Raw genomic sequence first — 17,070 nt, 5'->3', positions numbered from 1 at the left:
TCTGGACTATTTGCATAGTGTACCTCTGCTTTGGTACACTACATAAATAGCCAGCTTCCTACACCACATTCATGTAAATGTTTCTTCTTTGGGAATAGGCACCAGTACAAAATAAGATTAACTTAACTGGGCAGATGTTTTTGTGTTGCAGCGGGTAAATGTATTTTCTCTTTCTGTACAGTTCCTCTTGTCTCTTGGGCTGAGGCAGTTTGGCCTTCTGAAGTAGTCGGTCTTGGTCTGTTTATCTTTATTATCTATCCTTCCGAACTGAAAAGGACTTCACATCACTTGTTTGCCCTACTTTTACTTATAACCACAAACTTGTGCTGATAGGTTACAGGTACACCTTTATGTTACAACAGGATACACATCGCAGATCTGTTTCTTTTTGAAAGTTTGAAAAGACAACCTTGATGTCAAAGCCTTGAAGCTTTTATTGGAGCAAGATAAGAAGTCCCAGATTCGCAGAAGGAAATTTGCTGCACTAATGATGGCATGCTTCTTGTTCATCCCCCCATGCCGCATTCAGGTTCTGTCAAGTGATAAGAGCCCTTTGCATATTGGATTGTCCGAAACGAAGTCCACCCCACTTGTGACACTCCCTGCCACATACCTGTGATGTTTTCAGCAGGCACAGGTGGCTAAACAGGAGTCAATGGGTAGAAGAATTTGAGGCTGACATTGCACTCACTGTCCTTACTGTATCCCCAACTGTTTGGAAGACTGCAGAATTAGCAGTGAGAGGCATGATTCTGAGACACCGTACCCCTGAGGTTCCTGTGGTGACTGGGAGGTGCGGATTGTGCCTGTCACCGTCTTAGATTTTGGCAATCCAGCTCTTGTGCATCCATCATCTAGTCAATGAGGTATGCTAGCTAACCATCCCTGACATGGTCGTGAGTGACAAAAGGAAGCAGTAGCTCCTGACAGCAAACTCAAGTTGTTGACCTAATCTGGGCCGTACCAGATACCATGCTTGGTGCGTCTATCTTGGATTGGGCTGTTGCAAGAGAGCAGCCATGTTTATTTGTAACAACTAAATATAATCGACTTCCCCTCGAATCAACAGAAAACTTTAGATGCTGAATGCACCACGATCTACCTTTATTGACCTCAGTGTTCATGCTGTGGGACACTCTGCCCTAACTCTGTAATGCTGAATTTCATTATATCATCCTTATGGGTTACCCCTGTTGTGTGTGCTCAATTTGTAAATAAACATGTGCCGGTTCCCAAAGCCCTCCTCTTAAACATGCGGCTGCTGCAATTAAATGTGCGAACACGGAATACTGAGGCAGCGTAACCCTAAAGCCATGTGCGGTCTCTTCAATCCATTTAAAGCCACTCCCTGCCCCTTCAGCTCACTCTTGCAGCTTTCTCCCATTGTGACGCTTTTTCATTTTTCTTTTCCTCTGTATTTCCCATATGTGTCTTTTGCTCACAGTAAATGCTTGAGGCAGAAAAATAAGTGCTGGCCCTCAAAAATAAGTGCCGGTGCTCCGAACCAGAAACAATAAGCACAAATTAGGCCTGCCCTTCCTTGCCTTCAAAACCAGACAATAGCGTAGCATCATACAAGCCATCCAAGCCTCCTGATTCACCTTAGAAACCAAGAATTACTTGGGGAGAGTGGAGGCCTCCTTTCTTCACCAGAACCTTAGGGAAGTGGTGGACACAGCCACAGAAACAGAGGGCCAGGTGTCAGAAATGGAAGACACCGTAAAGGAGCTCAAGTCGTTGGTCCATCCCAGTTTGATGACTTCTGCGGTGCTGGAGGCTCAGGCTGACGATGCTGAGGGATTTATGAGATTCTACAAGGAAGCAGAGGGCCAATCTCCTGAGGAATTTATGGAAATCTGGCTGACCTCCTAGCTGCCCACCTCCTCCTTTTCAACTTGCTTCGTGGAGGAGAGGTCAATCTGCTCCCTTAATCGGCGCCCCCTTCCAGGGACCCACTTTGTCCCACGATACGCATGATGATCTTCTCAGACTACACCTGTGCTGTGCAACAGAGGTGTAGGATCTATAATGGAGTCAAGCAACAGCTGCTCTCCAGGGGTATTCACTGTATGCTCCTTTTCCTCAAGTAACTCAAGATGCTTCATGACTCTAAATCTTGGTTCTTTGAGACTCCAGGGGAGGCCCTCACTTGGGCTACAGAACAACTTCCTTTGAAATGCAACACCTCACAACCAAGGGGCTCTACTGATGTGGGGAGTTGGGCGGGACTGTATTCCAATACCTTAAACATCGTTTCCCTCTGTTCCTGCAGGAATCCCACTTGCTCGCCAGTTACTGCCCCGTCCTGCAGCGAGGGGGTTACATCCGAGTTTATCTTGCAGAGTACACAGCCAACTCCCAGGTCACTGCCATCCTCTTGCACAATTGGCTTCCCCTGCTTGTCACAAGATCCCATTGTGACGCCCTTGGTCATTTTGTCCTGCTGGCTAAGTAATGCATATTCCACTCTCACAAATCCTTAACTCTGCTTGATTACTATTTCATACCCTCCATGTACACAACAAGATTGATTGATGCCCGCATCCTCTGACTCGCACTGATAGACCATGCTCCAGTCACCCTGGCAATCAGGTCCTCTAGGCATCAGCAGATAAGCCATTGGTGCCTTAGCATTTGGTGACTGACAGACTCTGACTTTGCAGGCTTCCTTCAAACACAAATCTCTGGCTACCTGGACACCAACACACAATATTGGGTAACCCTTCATGCCCAGATAACATCTTCCCAGACAGCTGCCCAATGCCATAGACTCGGGAAGTTAGTATCCCTAGAATATGAACTACGCTGTCAGGGGAGGAGGCCTGTACTGCAAATCCTACCACTCAGCTGAAACATGCAGTGGGCTTAGACCTTGACACTCCGCCAGAAACAGCTGGCCAGGTATATAAAATAAGGGATAAAGCTAGGAAGCTCCTACGGCGAGCAGGGGCTTAGCCCCTCTGCCTGATTCCCTCTCTGTTGATAGGTAAGTGTTGAGAGGTGTCTGACTCACACTCGATCACAAAAGAATGACATCCTCTACTTCGCCCGCCTCTACGTCAGCTACCTGGTACTTGAGGCTGAGTGCCTTCACCCTCTCGTGGACGACCTACTACTCCCCCACCTAGCTGACACCAACAGATAGGGACTCAAGGAACCCATCACAGTGGCTGAAATTGCGAAAGCCATCAGGGTATTCCCCACTGGGAAATCGCCAGGACCTAACAGCTTCCCACTGGAAATATATAAGAAAAATGCCTTCTTCCTTGCTTGAAAATTATGAGGAGGCGCTGAGGGTGGACAAACTCCTCTACAATCTCTGGTGGTAGCACTATCTCTGTTATCCTCAAATTGTGTAAACCCCTGGGGGACTGTGGTTCTTATAGGCCTATTTCCATCCTGAACATGGAATCTACGATTCTTGCCAATGTACTGGCAAACAGACTGGTGAAAGTTATCCCCTCCCTAATCCACCCAAACCAGAACAGCACACAACACTGCCTCCAGGTACATAATGGGATTGCCACACGTATCACTCCACACGGCACACAACACTGAAGATAAGGCTTATTGTGGCCATTTCCTACAGATACCTGTATTAAAAAACTACAAAAAATTATTTCTGGTATTGAGAAGACAGATCTTGAAAGATTTTCTGGCTGTCTCTCGTATTCCAATTGGGGGAATACGTACCTGCCAACACGTATGGACACTATCGTCAAGAATATATGGCTGGAGAAAGTCTAGATGACGAAACACGTGTCTGCTGCATTTTGGAATGTACTCTGTCTTGAGAAGAATAAACCCTAATCAACCACGAAAACGCGTATTGGACTTTGGTGTATTCTGTATCAACTATATGGACATTGTGGACTACACCGGTGTGCCCTGGTATTCCTTGATAAGTGTTAAAGTCCTTCTTTGCATTGCTTTGTTCCTCAGAAATAACCCACATGGAGAAGGTACTCAAGGTCATTATAAAATAATTATTTGTACTGAGACGCCCTGTTCCTAGTGGCCGATCAACTAGAAGGTGATGAAATCATGGAAGTAATTAAATCTGTACTGACAAAGTACCAGGAAAAGATGGACTGCCAACTAAATTTTGTTGTTATGTTATATTGATTTGTTTAGCACCCTAATCACCCAAGAGGGTATCCTGGCGCTTGGGCATGTGCATAGTTTTGTGGTCACCAAGTTGCTTATATGAAAAGCCAAGTCTTCAGCTTCTTGAGAAACTCAAGAAGTGAGGAGAAGGCTCTGATGTGTAGAGAGGTCATTCCCTGTCTTGGGTGCGATGTAAGAGAATGAGTAACCACCAGTTTGAATTTTCAGGTGCGGGGAATGTTAGAGAGTCAGGCACAGTGTTGGTGACTGGTGGGTTTTGAAGGTGTATGCGGCGGTTCAGAAATTCTAGTCCAGTGTTTAGGGGTTTGTATATGTGCATGAGAAGTTTGAATTGGCTGAACTTGTGGATGGGGAGCCAGTGAAACTTCCTCATGTGTGGTGTGATGTGGGTGAAGCATGAGAGGTCCAGTGGTGTTCTGGATGGTCTGGAATCTGTGTAGGAGTTGTTTGATTCTGGCTTGGAGATTCTTGCCATACTCCAGCCTGCTGGTGATGAGTGCTAGCGTGATAGTCCATCTGGTGTTCGACGGCAACCATTTGAAGATTTTTCACAACATGCATAGGATGTGGAAGCAAGAGGTGCACACTGTGTTGACTTGAGTCATCATGTTGAGCTTGTCCTCTAGGATGATCCCTCGATTTCTTGCTTGGTCTGTGGGTGTAGGTGTTGGTCCTAGCTCTGACTTCCAGCAGGTGGAGTCCCAGGGGGAGATCCTGTTGCAGAAGACCAGTTCTTCCGTCTTGTCAGAGCTGAACTGCAGTCAGTTGATTCTCATCCAGTCTGCTATCATGGTCATGCATTTGGTGATGTTGGTTTTGGCGGTGATTGTTTTGTCTCTCGGTGAGAAGATGAGTTGGATGTCATCGGGATAGGCGATGATGGTGATGTCTTGTAATCAGATATTATTAGTGAGCAGTGTCATGCATTTGTTGAAAAGGTTGGGGCGGAAGGACTATCCCTGTGGGACTCCACATGTCACTTTCTTGGTCTCTGATGTGAAGGGTGGCAACCTGACCCCTTGGGTTCTTCCTAAGAGGTAGGAACAGATCCATTTGAGAGCGAATCCTTGTATGCCAGTCTTGTGGAGTCTTCTGATGAGTGTGTTGTGGGAGACAGTGCTTTACTAAATCAACACACCTTCTGTGACACCCATACTGAAACACATTTTCAATGACGCGTCAAAGGGAACTACTTCTAGTCACAGTTTAATAAAAACATTATCACTCCATTCTCAAAACTTGGAAACAACACACTTGCCTGTACCAATTATATGTCCATTTAATTTATAAATACAAACATAAAAATGCTGGCAAAGGTACTAGCCCATAGACTCTGCAAATACATTCCCCTACTGAAGTATGAATTAGATGGGATTTGTTCCATGAAATTCTGCAACGCATTGTATGAGAACTGTGATGCATCTCACTGGGCAAGAACAAACTAAATGAGTGGAAGCTCTAGCAGTATCCTTGGATGTTCAGAAGAACGTTTGATAATATTGAATTTTCTTTCTTCTTTAGGACTTTGGAAATTACTACCCTGGGACTTAAGTTCCTGTAAAAGGTTAACTGTAAGCCGAGAGGTTATATATTAGATACCTTTCAGATCAACAGAGGCACAAGACAGGGTTATCCTCTGTCACCCTTATTGTTTTTGATAGAACTAGAAATAGCAATTTAAAATTCACAGAACGGGGGAATGGATACATTCAGTAGCTGAGGTAATTCAAATATCCTTTTGTGCTCATATTTTACTGTTGTTATCCAGCCACTCTGCCCCTTTACCTAATGTACTGTACATTCTCTGCCTTCTGAAATTTTATGGATAAAAAAATTAACTGAAACAAAAGTGAAGCCTTGCCTATGAATGCCTTTGCAAACAGATCCTTAATTTCAGAGTTCCCTTAAGTAGATACTAATTAGACGAAAGTATCTGGGATTCTAAATTAGTTAAATCCCAACAAAGATGATCACAGATAATATCAAACGCCTTCTAGACACATCTAAGCTGAGTTTTGAAAAAATGGGGAGAAAAACTCCCCAAATTGGTCTGGGGAAATAGTCCAAATGATAAAAATGGTAGCACCCCATGCTTTAACTCGATCTTCAGTATTGTACTCTTCCGAATCCTTTCACAGATTTTAGACAAACCAATTAAAATATGCATCTGAGAGGGACTCTCAAAAGCAGAAGCTGAAACGCCTAAGCTCTATGCAAACACAAGGTCGGGAGGAGTTTACGATTGGCCAATATGGAAACATATCATGCTGCTCATCTTGCACACACAATGCGACAAGCATTGCAGAGGGTATGGACTATAAAACAAACAAAATGATAGAAATTTACATCTCCTGACATCTTTCTGGAAAAATGCAGATCCTACAATAATTAGGACATTGGAAAGTTGGGAGCTCCATTGAAAACAATGGAGTGCTGCTGGCTTATAATGGTCGATAAAAGCCTAGAGCTACAACATTCCAATGTTCCCAGCTGTTACTGTGAAAAAATACCTCACAGAGCACGAAGGGGATGAAAACCACTCAGGCTCCAGGACGTCTTTTTTTATTTATTATTTATTAGAACATTCCACCCTCTAGTAGCAGAATGTCCTAATAGCGTTTTAGCCCTCTGCATCTGGGCTATACCGGCATTAAAGTCCTGTTCCCTTGTTAAACGTCTGAGCCTTTGGATCGGACCTTTAACTCTGGAACAGGCCTTTAATGGCCTGTATAACACACTACAGCGTACTATAAGGCTATAATAAAACACAATTCAGCTGGCTAGACCAGGCAAAGAAGGCTGTGTGTACCCTGTATCAAAGTGTGATAGAGGAAATGTTAAAATCAAACTTAGAGATGAATTTGACATTGATGATAAACACACTTCACAATAACAGAACCCCCAGTTCCCAATCTATATGTGAAACGCTGGGGTGATTTTACATGGGCAGGTCTGTGGGGCCCATGTTATAACTAGCTGAGGAAAATTCTTAAACAATTTTGGCAGATGAAGCTCGATGAAGAATACTCAGTCCAAGAATTGGCAGAATTACTGGGAACCCATGATAGAAATCTGCACGAGGTCCACTTGAAATTTAGCTGCTACGAACTATTACACATGGTAGTGGTCTCCTCAAAAGCTCTGGAAGACTGAGCTGACTAGCTCATCTAACTGCTGGATATGCGACTTCCATGAGGCAAATATGATAAACATATTCTGAATGCACCTGATCTTGCATACCTTCTGGCAATTAATAGAAAATTCAGTGAAATCTACAAATGGCTTATATATAAAACACTGTTCATCACTAAGGTTTCTTAAAAACACTGCAAATTATTGTGTAACAAACCACTGCAAAAGGGGGCAAACTGCAGCTCTATTAATCCCCACAATGTGTATCAAGAAAAGATGAAAACCCAGACTACCCCATACCCATGAGGACTGGGTAACTGACTTGGCAATAGTGGCTTCACATTGTCAGTAAATCTAGAGACTCTTGGACCAACAACAACTTTTTAAACAAACTCTGTGGCACCTTCCATACTATCTCGAAAAATAAGTGACTATGTGCTGTTGTGGTGCGCTCTGAGAAGGTGTTTGCAGGAAGTATATACTACTATCAATCAATCAAAAAAATTTGTTGATCGCGCTACTCACCCGTGAGGGTCTCAAGGTGCTGGGGCGGGTGTTGGGGGGGAATAAAGGGGGGGGCAGGGAGGGCCACTGATCGAACAACCATGTCTTGAGGTTCCTTCTGAAGAGCAGGAGGTCTTTGGTTTTGTGAAGGTTGGTGGGGAGGGAGTTCCAGGTTTTGGGGGTGAGGTAGGAGAAGAACCTGCCTCCTGTGGTGGTGCGTTGGATGCGGGGGACTGTGGCTAGGGCGAGGTCGGCTGATCGGAGGTTGAGTGTGGAAGTTCACTCTTTCATTGAGGTAGGTTGGGCTGGTGTTGTGGAGGGATTTGTGTGCGTGGATGAGGATCTTGAATGTGATTCTCTTGTCTATGGGGAGCCAGTGAAGGGATTTGAGGTGTGGTGAGATTCGTTTGTTGTGGGGGAGGCCAAGGACGAGGCGTGCGGCTGTTCTGGATTCTCTGGAGTTTGCGTTTGAGTTTGAGTGTGGTGCCGGCGTAGAGGGCGTTGCCGTAGTCCAGTCTGCTGCTGATGAGTGCGTGGGTGACTGTCTTCCTGGTTTCTGGGGGAATCCATTTGAAGGATTTTTTTTTTTTTTTTTTTAGAGTGCGGAGAGTGTGGAAGCAGGAGGAGGTTAGAGCATTGATTTGCTGTGTCATGGAGAGGGAGGGGTCCAGGATGATGCCGAGGTTGCGTGCGTGGTTTGCGGGGGTGGGTGCGGTGCCGAGGGCGGTGGGCCACCAGGAGTCGTCCCATGTGGTTTTGTTGGGGCCGAAGATGATGATCTCGGTTTTGTTTGAGTTGAGCTTGAGGTGGTTAGTGGTCATCCAGTTGGCGGTGTCGAGGAGAGCAGCGTGTAGGTTGCTTTTGGCGGTGGTGGGGTTGCTGGTGAGGGAGAGGATGAGTTGGGTGTCATCTGCATAGGAGAGGATAGTGATTCTGTGTGCTCGGAGGATGTTGGCTAGGGGGGGGATCATGTAGATGTTGAAGAGTGTGGGGCTGAGGGAGGACCCTTGGGGGACTCCGCAGGTGGTCTTGGTAGTGTTGGAGTGGAAGGGTGGAAGGCGGACTCTCTGGGTCCGGTCGGTGAGGAAGGAGGTGAGCCAGTCTAAGGCTTTGTGGCAAATTCTTATGTTGTGGAGGCGTGTGCAGAGTGTGTGGTGGCAGATGGTGTCAAAGGCTGCGGAGAGGTCTAGGAGGATGAGCGCGACGGTCTCGCCTTTGTCGACTTTGGTCCTGATGTCGTCGGTGCATGCGATGAGGGCGGTTTCCGTGCTGTGGTTCTAATCAGTGTGGAATGATATTGCTGTTTAGGACTATGTTTTAATCCACAATGATCCTAGAGAAAACATAGTTTTCTCCATAGTTAATAATATAGCCTTCTAGCTGTAGCAGGCCATACCGACCAGAAGGGCTATAAGGCTGTTAAAACATTCCGCCACTAGAGAGCAGAATGTTATAATAAATAAAACAAATGCCTCCTAGAGCCCAAGGGGAATTCACAGCAACACTGCAACAGCTGTGAACATTGAAATGTTGGACCTCCGGGCTTCTATCACCCATTAGAAGCCCGAAGCGCTCCATTGTATTGCATCGTGGAGCTCCCAAGGTTCCAGTGTTCTAATATTGTTTATGTATCATTTGTTTTCTTGACCGGACTTGTTTTCTTATTTCATCACAATAATATCTAGGCATTAGAACTGAATACAACATATTGAGTCTTTCTTTCTTCTTTCTTCTTTTAGGGCACCCCAGTACTTGTGCCTCTTTTTAGTCTGTTTTGTATCTTATTTTAAATAATGATTGATGATGGACAGTGGGAAAAGATTGTAATCCTTTTTGCATCGCACATAACAAGAGCACAGAGTTGTGAAAAAAATCGGTTTGTTATTAAAAAAAAAAAAAGTCCCAGAATCTAACTTTAGGGCTTTTTTTTTTTTTTTTTTTTTTTTTTTAAACATCAAGATGCTTTTGTCTGTTTGTTTGACAACCCTTATACGAAGACCTTTGTGAGAACATAAAATGATTTTCTTATCTTACCTTACGGAAAGAAAGTCTTTACAGATGGTGTGGTAAATCCTGCCCTTTTTTGTGAATTTCCTCTGTTAAGCTTACAGGGAATGCTAATCTATAACTGGAACAGAAAATCGTAGGAAGAGCAATAATGTATGTTTGAGGTCTAACCCTTAACTGGTGACATGCTGTGGCTGGTTTTGACACGGATTAATGGGATTTGCATTTATTTATAAATTTTTGTCATTTGATATTGTGACTGGTTTTAGAGTATATTTTTACCTACGGAAAAAACATACTTCCCAGATTCTCTACCTGGGACTGATGCCCTTCCCTCCTGTTATGCCATTTGTACACTGACAGCATGTTTCAAAGCTGGAAAGCCCTAGCCCAGTGGTTCCCAACCTTTTGATTTCTGTGGACCCCCACTTTAACATTAGTGGAACCCAGGGACCCCCACTGAATCATCATGGGAATCCGGGGACCCCCGCCTGAGTCATTACTGGAAGTTGGGGACCTAATTTGTCAATATTTGTTAATATTTTTAAATTTTCTAGGCTCTCGCGGACCCCTGAGAAGGCTTTGCGGACCCCCAGGGGTCGCCGGACCACAGGTTGGGAACCACTGCCTTAGCCCATAGACAGACAAGACCATATAACTGCCTGCTGTTTGTCTTACAAGTGTCAGTGACGTTCCTGAAGAAGCACACCATTGCACTTAACACTGATTAACAACTGGGTGTCTTTACAGAAACGTCTAGGATTGAAATTACATTGCATCAGATCTGCTTCCCTTTACCCTTTGGGTGGGGGGTGTGGGGGGGTAGTCAAATGTGCCCTTTCACTGTTCTGAACTTATTCATCCTGGATTTGAATGTACATTTAATGTTCCTTGTTTTTAAATGAGTATTGGTAACACAACCATTGTTAATGCACCATTTGCAAAACATTCTTTAACTCTGTATCTGCTCATCTTGCTTTGAATTGTTTTGAATTGCATACCTTGTCCCCTTCTAATAAATGGCCTTGGACATTCTCCTTCCTGCTCCCAAAATCATTTGTTGCAGGTCTTGATGTCCAGCTGCTCTCAGTGCCGTGTTTGTGAGGCCTTGGTGTATGATGAGGAGGTCATGGCTGGATGGGCTGCCGATGATTCCAACCTTAACACTACTTGTCCTTTCTGCAACAACACCTTCCTGCCACTGCTTAATATTGAGTTTAAGGACTTGCGTGGATCTTCAAGGTCAGTGCTTTCAGTTAAAGTTTCTTCTCTGATATGGTAGACTGCTTGACACACTGTAACAATATTAATAATTGTTATAGCTTTTCCTCATTTTACATAAAAGTAAAACCACATCTTCATTTTGCATATTCTCCTAATGATTGATGCTCGTCTGGACTCAATGGTAAAATCTGTGAAAAGGTCATTTTGCTTCTTTCCTTTAGAAAGAGCAGAAGAATCCAAAGCCACTGAACTAAATAGTAACTAGGAGCTATACAGGTTTCATAATAGACATGTATTATAAGCCCAGTGGTAGGAATAAATGACCAAAGATGTGTGGTTGGGTTGGAACTCAGTATATTTGTTTTAGTGCTAATTTCACTGTTGGTAGTTTAATACAAGTCCATAAACATATTGAGAAGGAAGCCTATTGCAAATGTCTATGCCATGGTCAATACAATGACGAAAGCTTGGAGTGCCAAATGGCACCCAATGGACTGTGAACACTATTGTTAACGTTGTTTTATAGTTGTATTTAAACAGTGCTTCCTACTCCTGTGCAGTACAGGTGAAATTATTGACTGTATTAAGGTAATTGTTTGACTGTAATTGATAGTGAAGAAACCACTTGATGCATTTCTAGTCTAACTGACATGCATGTATTTCTGATGGATACTTATAACCACAGGTTCCTCACCTTATGAATACCTCCAGACACCATGCTGGATGTGGAGATTTATCTCGGCAATTCCTTTGGGCACTTGTTGGTGCCGTTGTGCATCTCCACATTGACCCCACCACATTGTGTAACATAGTGCCACATATATTTACCACCCCTACATGCTGATATCAGTTCATTTCTTTCTGCACCTTTCATCACATGCCCAGCACTTACTCCTGTCATTTGAGAGAACTCACATTATGTCAAACATTTTATACAATGTGCAAGGGACACTTCTTACCCCTAAAACTGCAAGCCTCAAAGCTTGAAAGGACTTCCATGAGCAGATGTTGGTGACAGACCATCACCAGGTATGTCTCTGCTCTCTAGGTTCTGCACTCAACTCAGTCATGTAATTATTGTTCCAGGATTAACCTAAAGGCCATCAAGAACCATGGGGTCGAGCTCTAAGTCACTGAACACCATCAGAAAGCACATAAAGGTTGGTCTCACTCTAAGTCGAGCACACAGGCTTGATCTCGTTCTTGAGAGAGGTCCACTCTAAGTTGTCGGGTAAGTCCAAGGAAAAAACATAAGTCCAAACGTGACTCCTCTTCTTACCGCCACTCTTGTCAAAAGATGTCACATGGATGTTTTGGTGCGTCCTGATCTAAGCCCCAGTCCCCCACCATTAAGCTGATCCCTCAGCTCGTCCCACTCTAATTCGAATTCCTGGGTCCTTAAGCAAAGCAGCAAGAGATTGAAGCCTTCATTGAGGCCATGTTGATATATTCGTCTCCCTGCCGGCTCCCCCTGGCATGTCTACACTCCCAAATATCCGAGCAGACCTACAGTCAGACTGCCACTAGCAAATCTGTACCTTACAGAGACTGTGCCTCTTGAAACCACTGTGGGACCTGCCCAACTTTATGGCTGATATTTGTCCTGACTTCTCACTAGGCACGAGATCCGTGCTCACCAAAGTCAGAGGATTAATCAATTATCCTTTCAGATATTGAAGCAAATCACCACTACCTTAACTGAAGTCATTCCCACCTCAATATGAGACCGAGCCAATGAAGCCCCATTCAGACTGATGGGACAATGGCACTGTGAAGACGTTTTTCAGATACAGAACTTCATGATGGTGATGACGAGGCTGTCGATTCCCAACTTTACAAAGATGAGAATTTATTTATGGACTTTTAGGATGCCAGAGGGTTTCATACATCATCTAAGACTGACTTAAACTCTGCACCTGGCCCTTTTACAGAGGAGCCAGCATCTTTTTGTCGTGGTTTTTAGGAGTGCTGCCAAAGTCCTCGACTCCTAACTTGACATGCAGTCCCTCATACCTCACAGATATTTTCAGTTCTCTGTGCTTCCCTTCAGCCTAGTGGTTTTCACTGTAAAGCTTGAGATATTGGAAATAACAGTCTTCCCAGACCCTGACGACTCACTTTTAACGATGAGCTGACTTCAGTTAGTTGTGGACCACCTGCAGGAGGCTCTACACCTCTGGAACTGACAGTCATCGAGGTATTTACCTTGTTTTACGCCACCTGGCAACATCTTTAAATGCCAGGGCGGACAAAATTAGTCTGCTTTGCCTAGAAAACAACAAATGGCAATTACATTCAAAGGTGGCGTAGAACATCTTTCAGCAGTATGGTGTACCCTTGCTCTATCTTTTTGCCACCCCTGAGAATGTGCAATGTCCACCTTTTTTATGCATTTTGAGCTTCCAATGCAGTTGTCTCTCAGAGGTGCCTTCTGACTGGGATGGAGCTAAGTTCTTCTGTACGCCTTCCCGTCTCTGCCTCTCCTGCCCAGAGTTCTCAAGACCATCAGGAATGACCAAGCTCAAGTCCTCTTAGTGTCCCCGGACTGGGTCAGGAGAGTGTGATACCCAGAACTTCTAGCCATGAGCATCTGTCTTCTGCGCCAACTGCCGCTTTGAGAGGAACTTCTGTTGCAACCACAGGTAGACTGTCATTTTGGCAGCTAGGCATCCATCCACCAAAACTATCTATTCTGGACTGTGGGAAAAGTTTGTTGCAAGGTGTACTTCATGAAACATCTGCCATTTACAAGCCCATTTTTCTGAAGTGCTGCTTTTTGGTCTTTCTCTAGAACAGCAAGGACTTAATGTGACTACAGTTAAGGTTTTCAGCCCTTTCGGGTTGCCAGCACCTGGTGTAAATAGTTTTTTTTTTTTTTTAAAGGGGGCTAACCCACATGTTTCTACCCAAACTCTTTGTGATGCCTTAGTGGGATCTTAATGTAACATTCTTGTTGTGCACCCATTTGAGCCTATACATAGCTCTCTCTGTCTATTAACCCTGAAGACAGTTTTCCTCATAGCAATAATGTCAGCTCATCATGTGAGTGAATTGCAAGCCCTGTCTGTCCAGCCACCATGTACCACCATCTTCCCAGACAAACTGGTGCTCAGGAGCAGGACAACATTCCTGCCAAAAGTTGTTAATGTTTAAAGTCAATGTGACACCCTTCCTGCGTCTTTTACTCCACTTCATGCACCCACTGGAGGAAGAAAGACTACTTCATTGGAATCCCAAAGTGCCTTAACTTTACCTGTGGATCGTACTATAGAACATCGTGTGGATGATCCGCTGTTTGTAGGTTCCACAGGTGCAAAGAAGGGGTAAAGAAGTGCACAAAATATTAACTACGATATAGATAGTCCTATGCATAAGATACAGTCTTGAGGGGGCTTGAGAGCTCATTTCACCAACCCACCCCCCAATCCACCAAAAAGATCCCATATTAGGGATCTGCACACCATTAACTATAATCATTATTGCCACCTCGGTGTCTGTGTGTCGACAAAGGCAAGAAGAAACTGACCTCAGCACACATGGGTGGTGGCTATATGTGGCTCCAGTGTCATTTTTGGTGTGTGACAGAGTTGAAGCAGAGCCACACAGCACCACCTACAGACACACAAGGGATTTGCTGTGAAAAATCTCCAGATCCAGGTTGACAGCACTAAGGTATTCGCAAAGTGAGATATCTGAAGTTAGATAGAGTATCCACTAGAAAGAACTTCAACGGAAGTAAGAACCTCATTCATAGAAGATATTTCAGAACTAAAGTCTTTGAATGGAATCTAGGTTTACTGACACAGCATGTCAAAAAGCATTGGATGGAGTGGTCAGGCTGAAAAGAGATGCCCTGAGGAAAGAGAAGTGTAAGTCTGTGATAAGAGTGACCTTAGATGTTTCTAACCATATAACTAGCATAGAGAGCTAGCTTCCAACTTGTGACAGGAGTGGAAGAGAGCATTGCACACACTTTTCCACATAGGCAGGAAAAAACTACTTATGAGTGCTCAACATTTTGAAGTAAAGATATACCATCTAGCCTCAGAAGGCTCATTCACGTGTAGTACCCATGAATCACAGGCTTCTTCGCACACTGACTGTTCCAGAAGGGTCACACCCTTATGACAACAGTGGAAAAAGTTTGTAAATCCAAAAGATATAAAAGGTATCTATTCTTCTGGTTTCTCATTGAAAAAGACCAAAAGAGGGATTCATAATACAAGTACATTCAGTCTGAAGTCTACTCCACGTGCTTTCTTCAAGGACATGCAGGAGCAATGGCCCACCTGAGAAGGAGTACATTTTTGTCTGTCTGCTCTTATAAAACTGACAATTAAAAATAGTTCTTGTCACAGAAGAGTCCCAAATCGTTTACAAGATACATTGTAATCTGGAGCTTCAGGGCAATTGGGCAGAGGCAACCTTGAACTGTGAGGCGTTTTAAGCACAACTGTCACAAACCTGCAACATTTGAATGGATTAACAATAATTAATTGACTATACTACAACCTGTCCACATAGCCATAAGACATAAAAGTCAGACCTTTGTGTTGGGATATGTGATACCCATCTCCAAGAAGATTTACATTTTTATCAGTTGGTTATACTTTACTTTTCCCTACAGTCACCAGATTCTCTTGATCTGAGAAATTCTCTCTACGCTCACGCAGTCCAGGACCAGAATGTTAATTTCATCATCACTCCAAATTCACCACACCTGTTATTGTATCTACAAACTGGTTCATTTATTGGAGAAAAACACCTGGGGGATTGCTTTGCAGACTAGATCTCCAACTAAGATGGTCACAGAATTGTCCAGTGCAATTTACCATTGATGAATTGTCCAATGCAGTCTACCAATGATTAACCTGACTACTTCATTACTAAATGCCTTCAGTATGATCGATTGAGCTTACTTCCTGACTGCTTATACTGACTGAGTTTATCTGTAGAGGTAGGCTCCTACTATACCTTTAAATGGAAAGATATCTACATTTGTTGCATAGCGAAGCAATGTACAGCAGTATTAGCCAAGAAAAAAAATGCCCTGCCCTGTTTTTAGTTGGCTAAGTCTGGTTTAGTTGTCTCTGAAATAAAAATCACCCACAGCGACTACAGCCTATAAAAGATGTTGTAGAGGACTGAAAGCCAATGAAAAGACAGTCGTCTTGCTGAGAATTGAATGTACTCCTTGCAAAATTATTGGCCTCTCTTTTTCAGCATGTTCATAGATAAAGCTGTAAATGACTTGTACAGAAGGTATCACCAGCAGACGTTATCTCTGCTACAAGGGTGATAAGCTACAAATTAAGTGTTCTCATATTTTACTTGGCATTCCATTCAAACGTTTACCTTAGAAATTCTAATTTCTTCCTTTTTGTGAGTTATTGTAGATTTCCATTTTAATCAGTTGATTTTCTAACTTTATTTTTCCTAATTACTACTGTCCAGAGGAGTGGTTCAATCATGCCCTTAATGTGAGAAGAACTCTCAACTACTACCTCGCCAAAACGAACAACATTAGGAAGTATTTGTTGTCACATTTGTCCCACGTTTGGCTGTCTCTGAATAGTTAAGTTATATGGGTACTGCCATACCCAAGTACTTTCTATCAGAAGCCCAGTAGATTCATTTCCAGTAGGTCTTAAGCCATTTGGCATGATGCAAGAGAACCATTACTGTACTGTAGAGATATGCCCCTGTCTTTAACATATGTAAAGTGGCCACTTTAAGACTGGTGCACACCTCAGCCTGTTAAAGTTGGAAATTGACTCCATAACAGCCATTTGCGTGTGGGTCATGCTTCTCTGCCTGTTTGCATGTATGATCATTTTTGTTATTGTTCTTATTTTTCCAGGCTTAAGCACTTCCTGGTTAATGGATGACATTACTATTCTATTCATAGTTTGTAAATAACAAAGATTCAGATTTCATGATGGAGAAGAACAATTTACTTACTGCAGTCCTAGTTCTTCTTCATGAACATCCCTAATAATTATATAAACAAGCCTTCTGTCTCCTTGGTTAATCAGTTTAAGTATAGTTTGTGTCTGATTATTCATCATTACTTTA

The 17,070-nt window shown here is 43.5% G+C and overlaps 1 protein-coding gene across 2 annotated transcripts in view; it reads left to right on the top strand.

The window, feature by feature from the left end:
* Positions 1-17,070, top strand: part of DENND4C (DENN domain containing 4C) — a 1,359,979-nt gene that overhangs the window by 1,171,341 nt on the left and 171,568 nt on the right. For both annotated transcript variants that reach the window (XM_069239287.1, XM_069239298.1), the window contains exon 27: positions 10,838-11,013. In XM_069239287.1, the coding sequence (XP_069095388.1) occupies positions 10,838-11,013 (176 nt within the window). The remainder of the gene's footprint in view (positions 1-10,837; positions 11,014-17,070) is intronic.

This window comes from Pleurodeles waltl, chromosome 1_2, assembly GCF_031143425.1.
Source record: "Pleurodeles waltl isolate 20211129_DDA chromosome 1_2, aPleWal1.hap1.20221129, whole genome shotgun sequence".
Classification (NCBI taxonomy): Eukaryota; Metazoa; Chordata; class Amphibia; order Caudata; family Salamandridae; genus Pleurodeles; species Pleurodeles waltl.
Note: the sequence above shows the minus strand (reverse complement) of the source record. Positions and strands in the feature narration are given on the sequence as shown.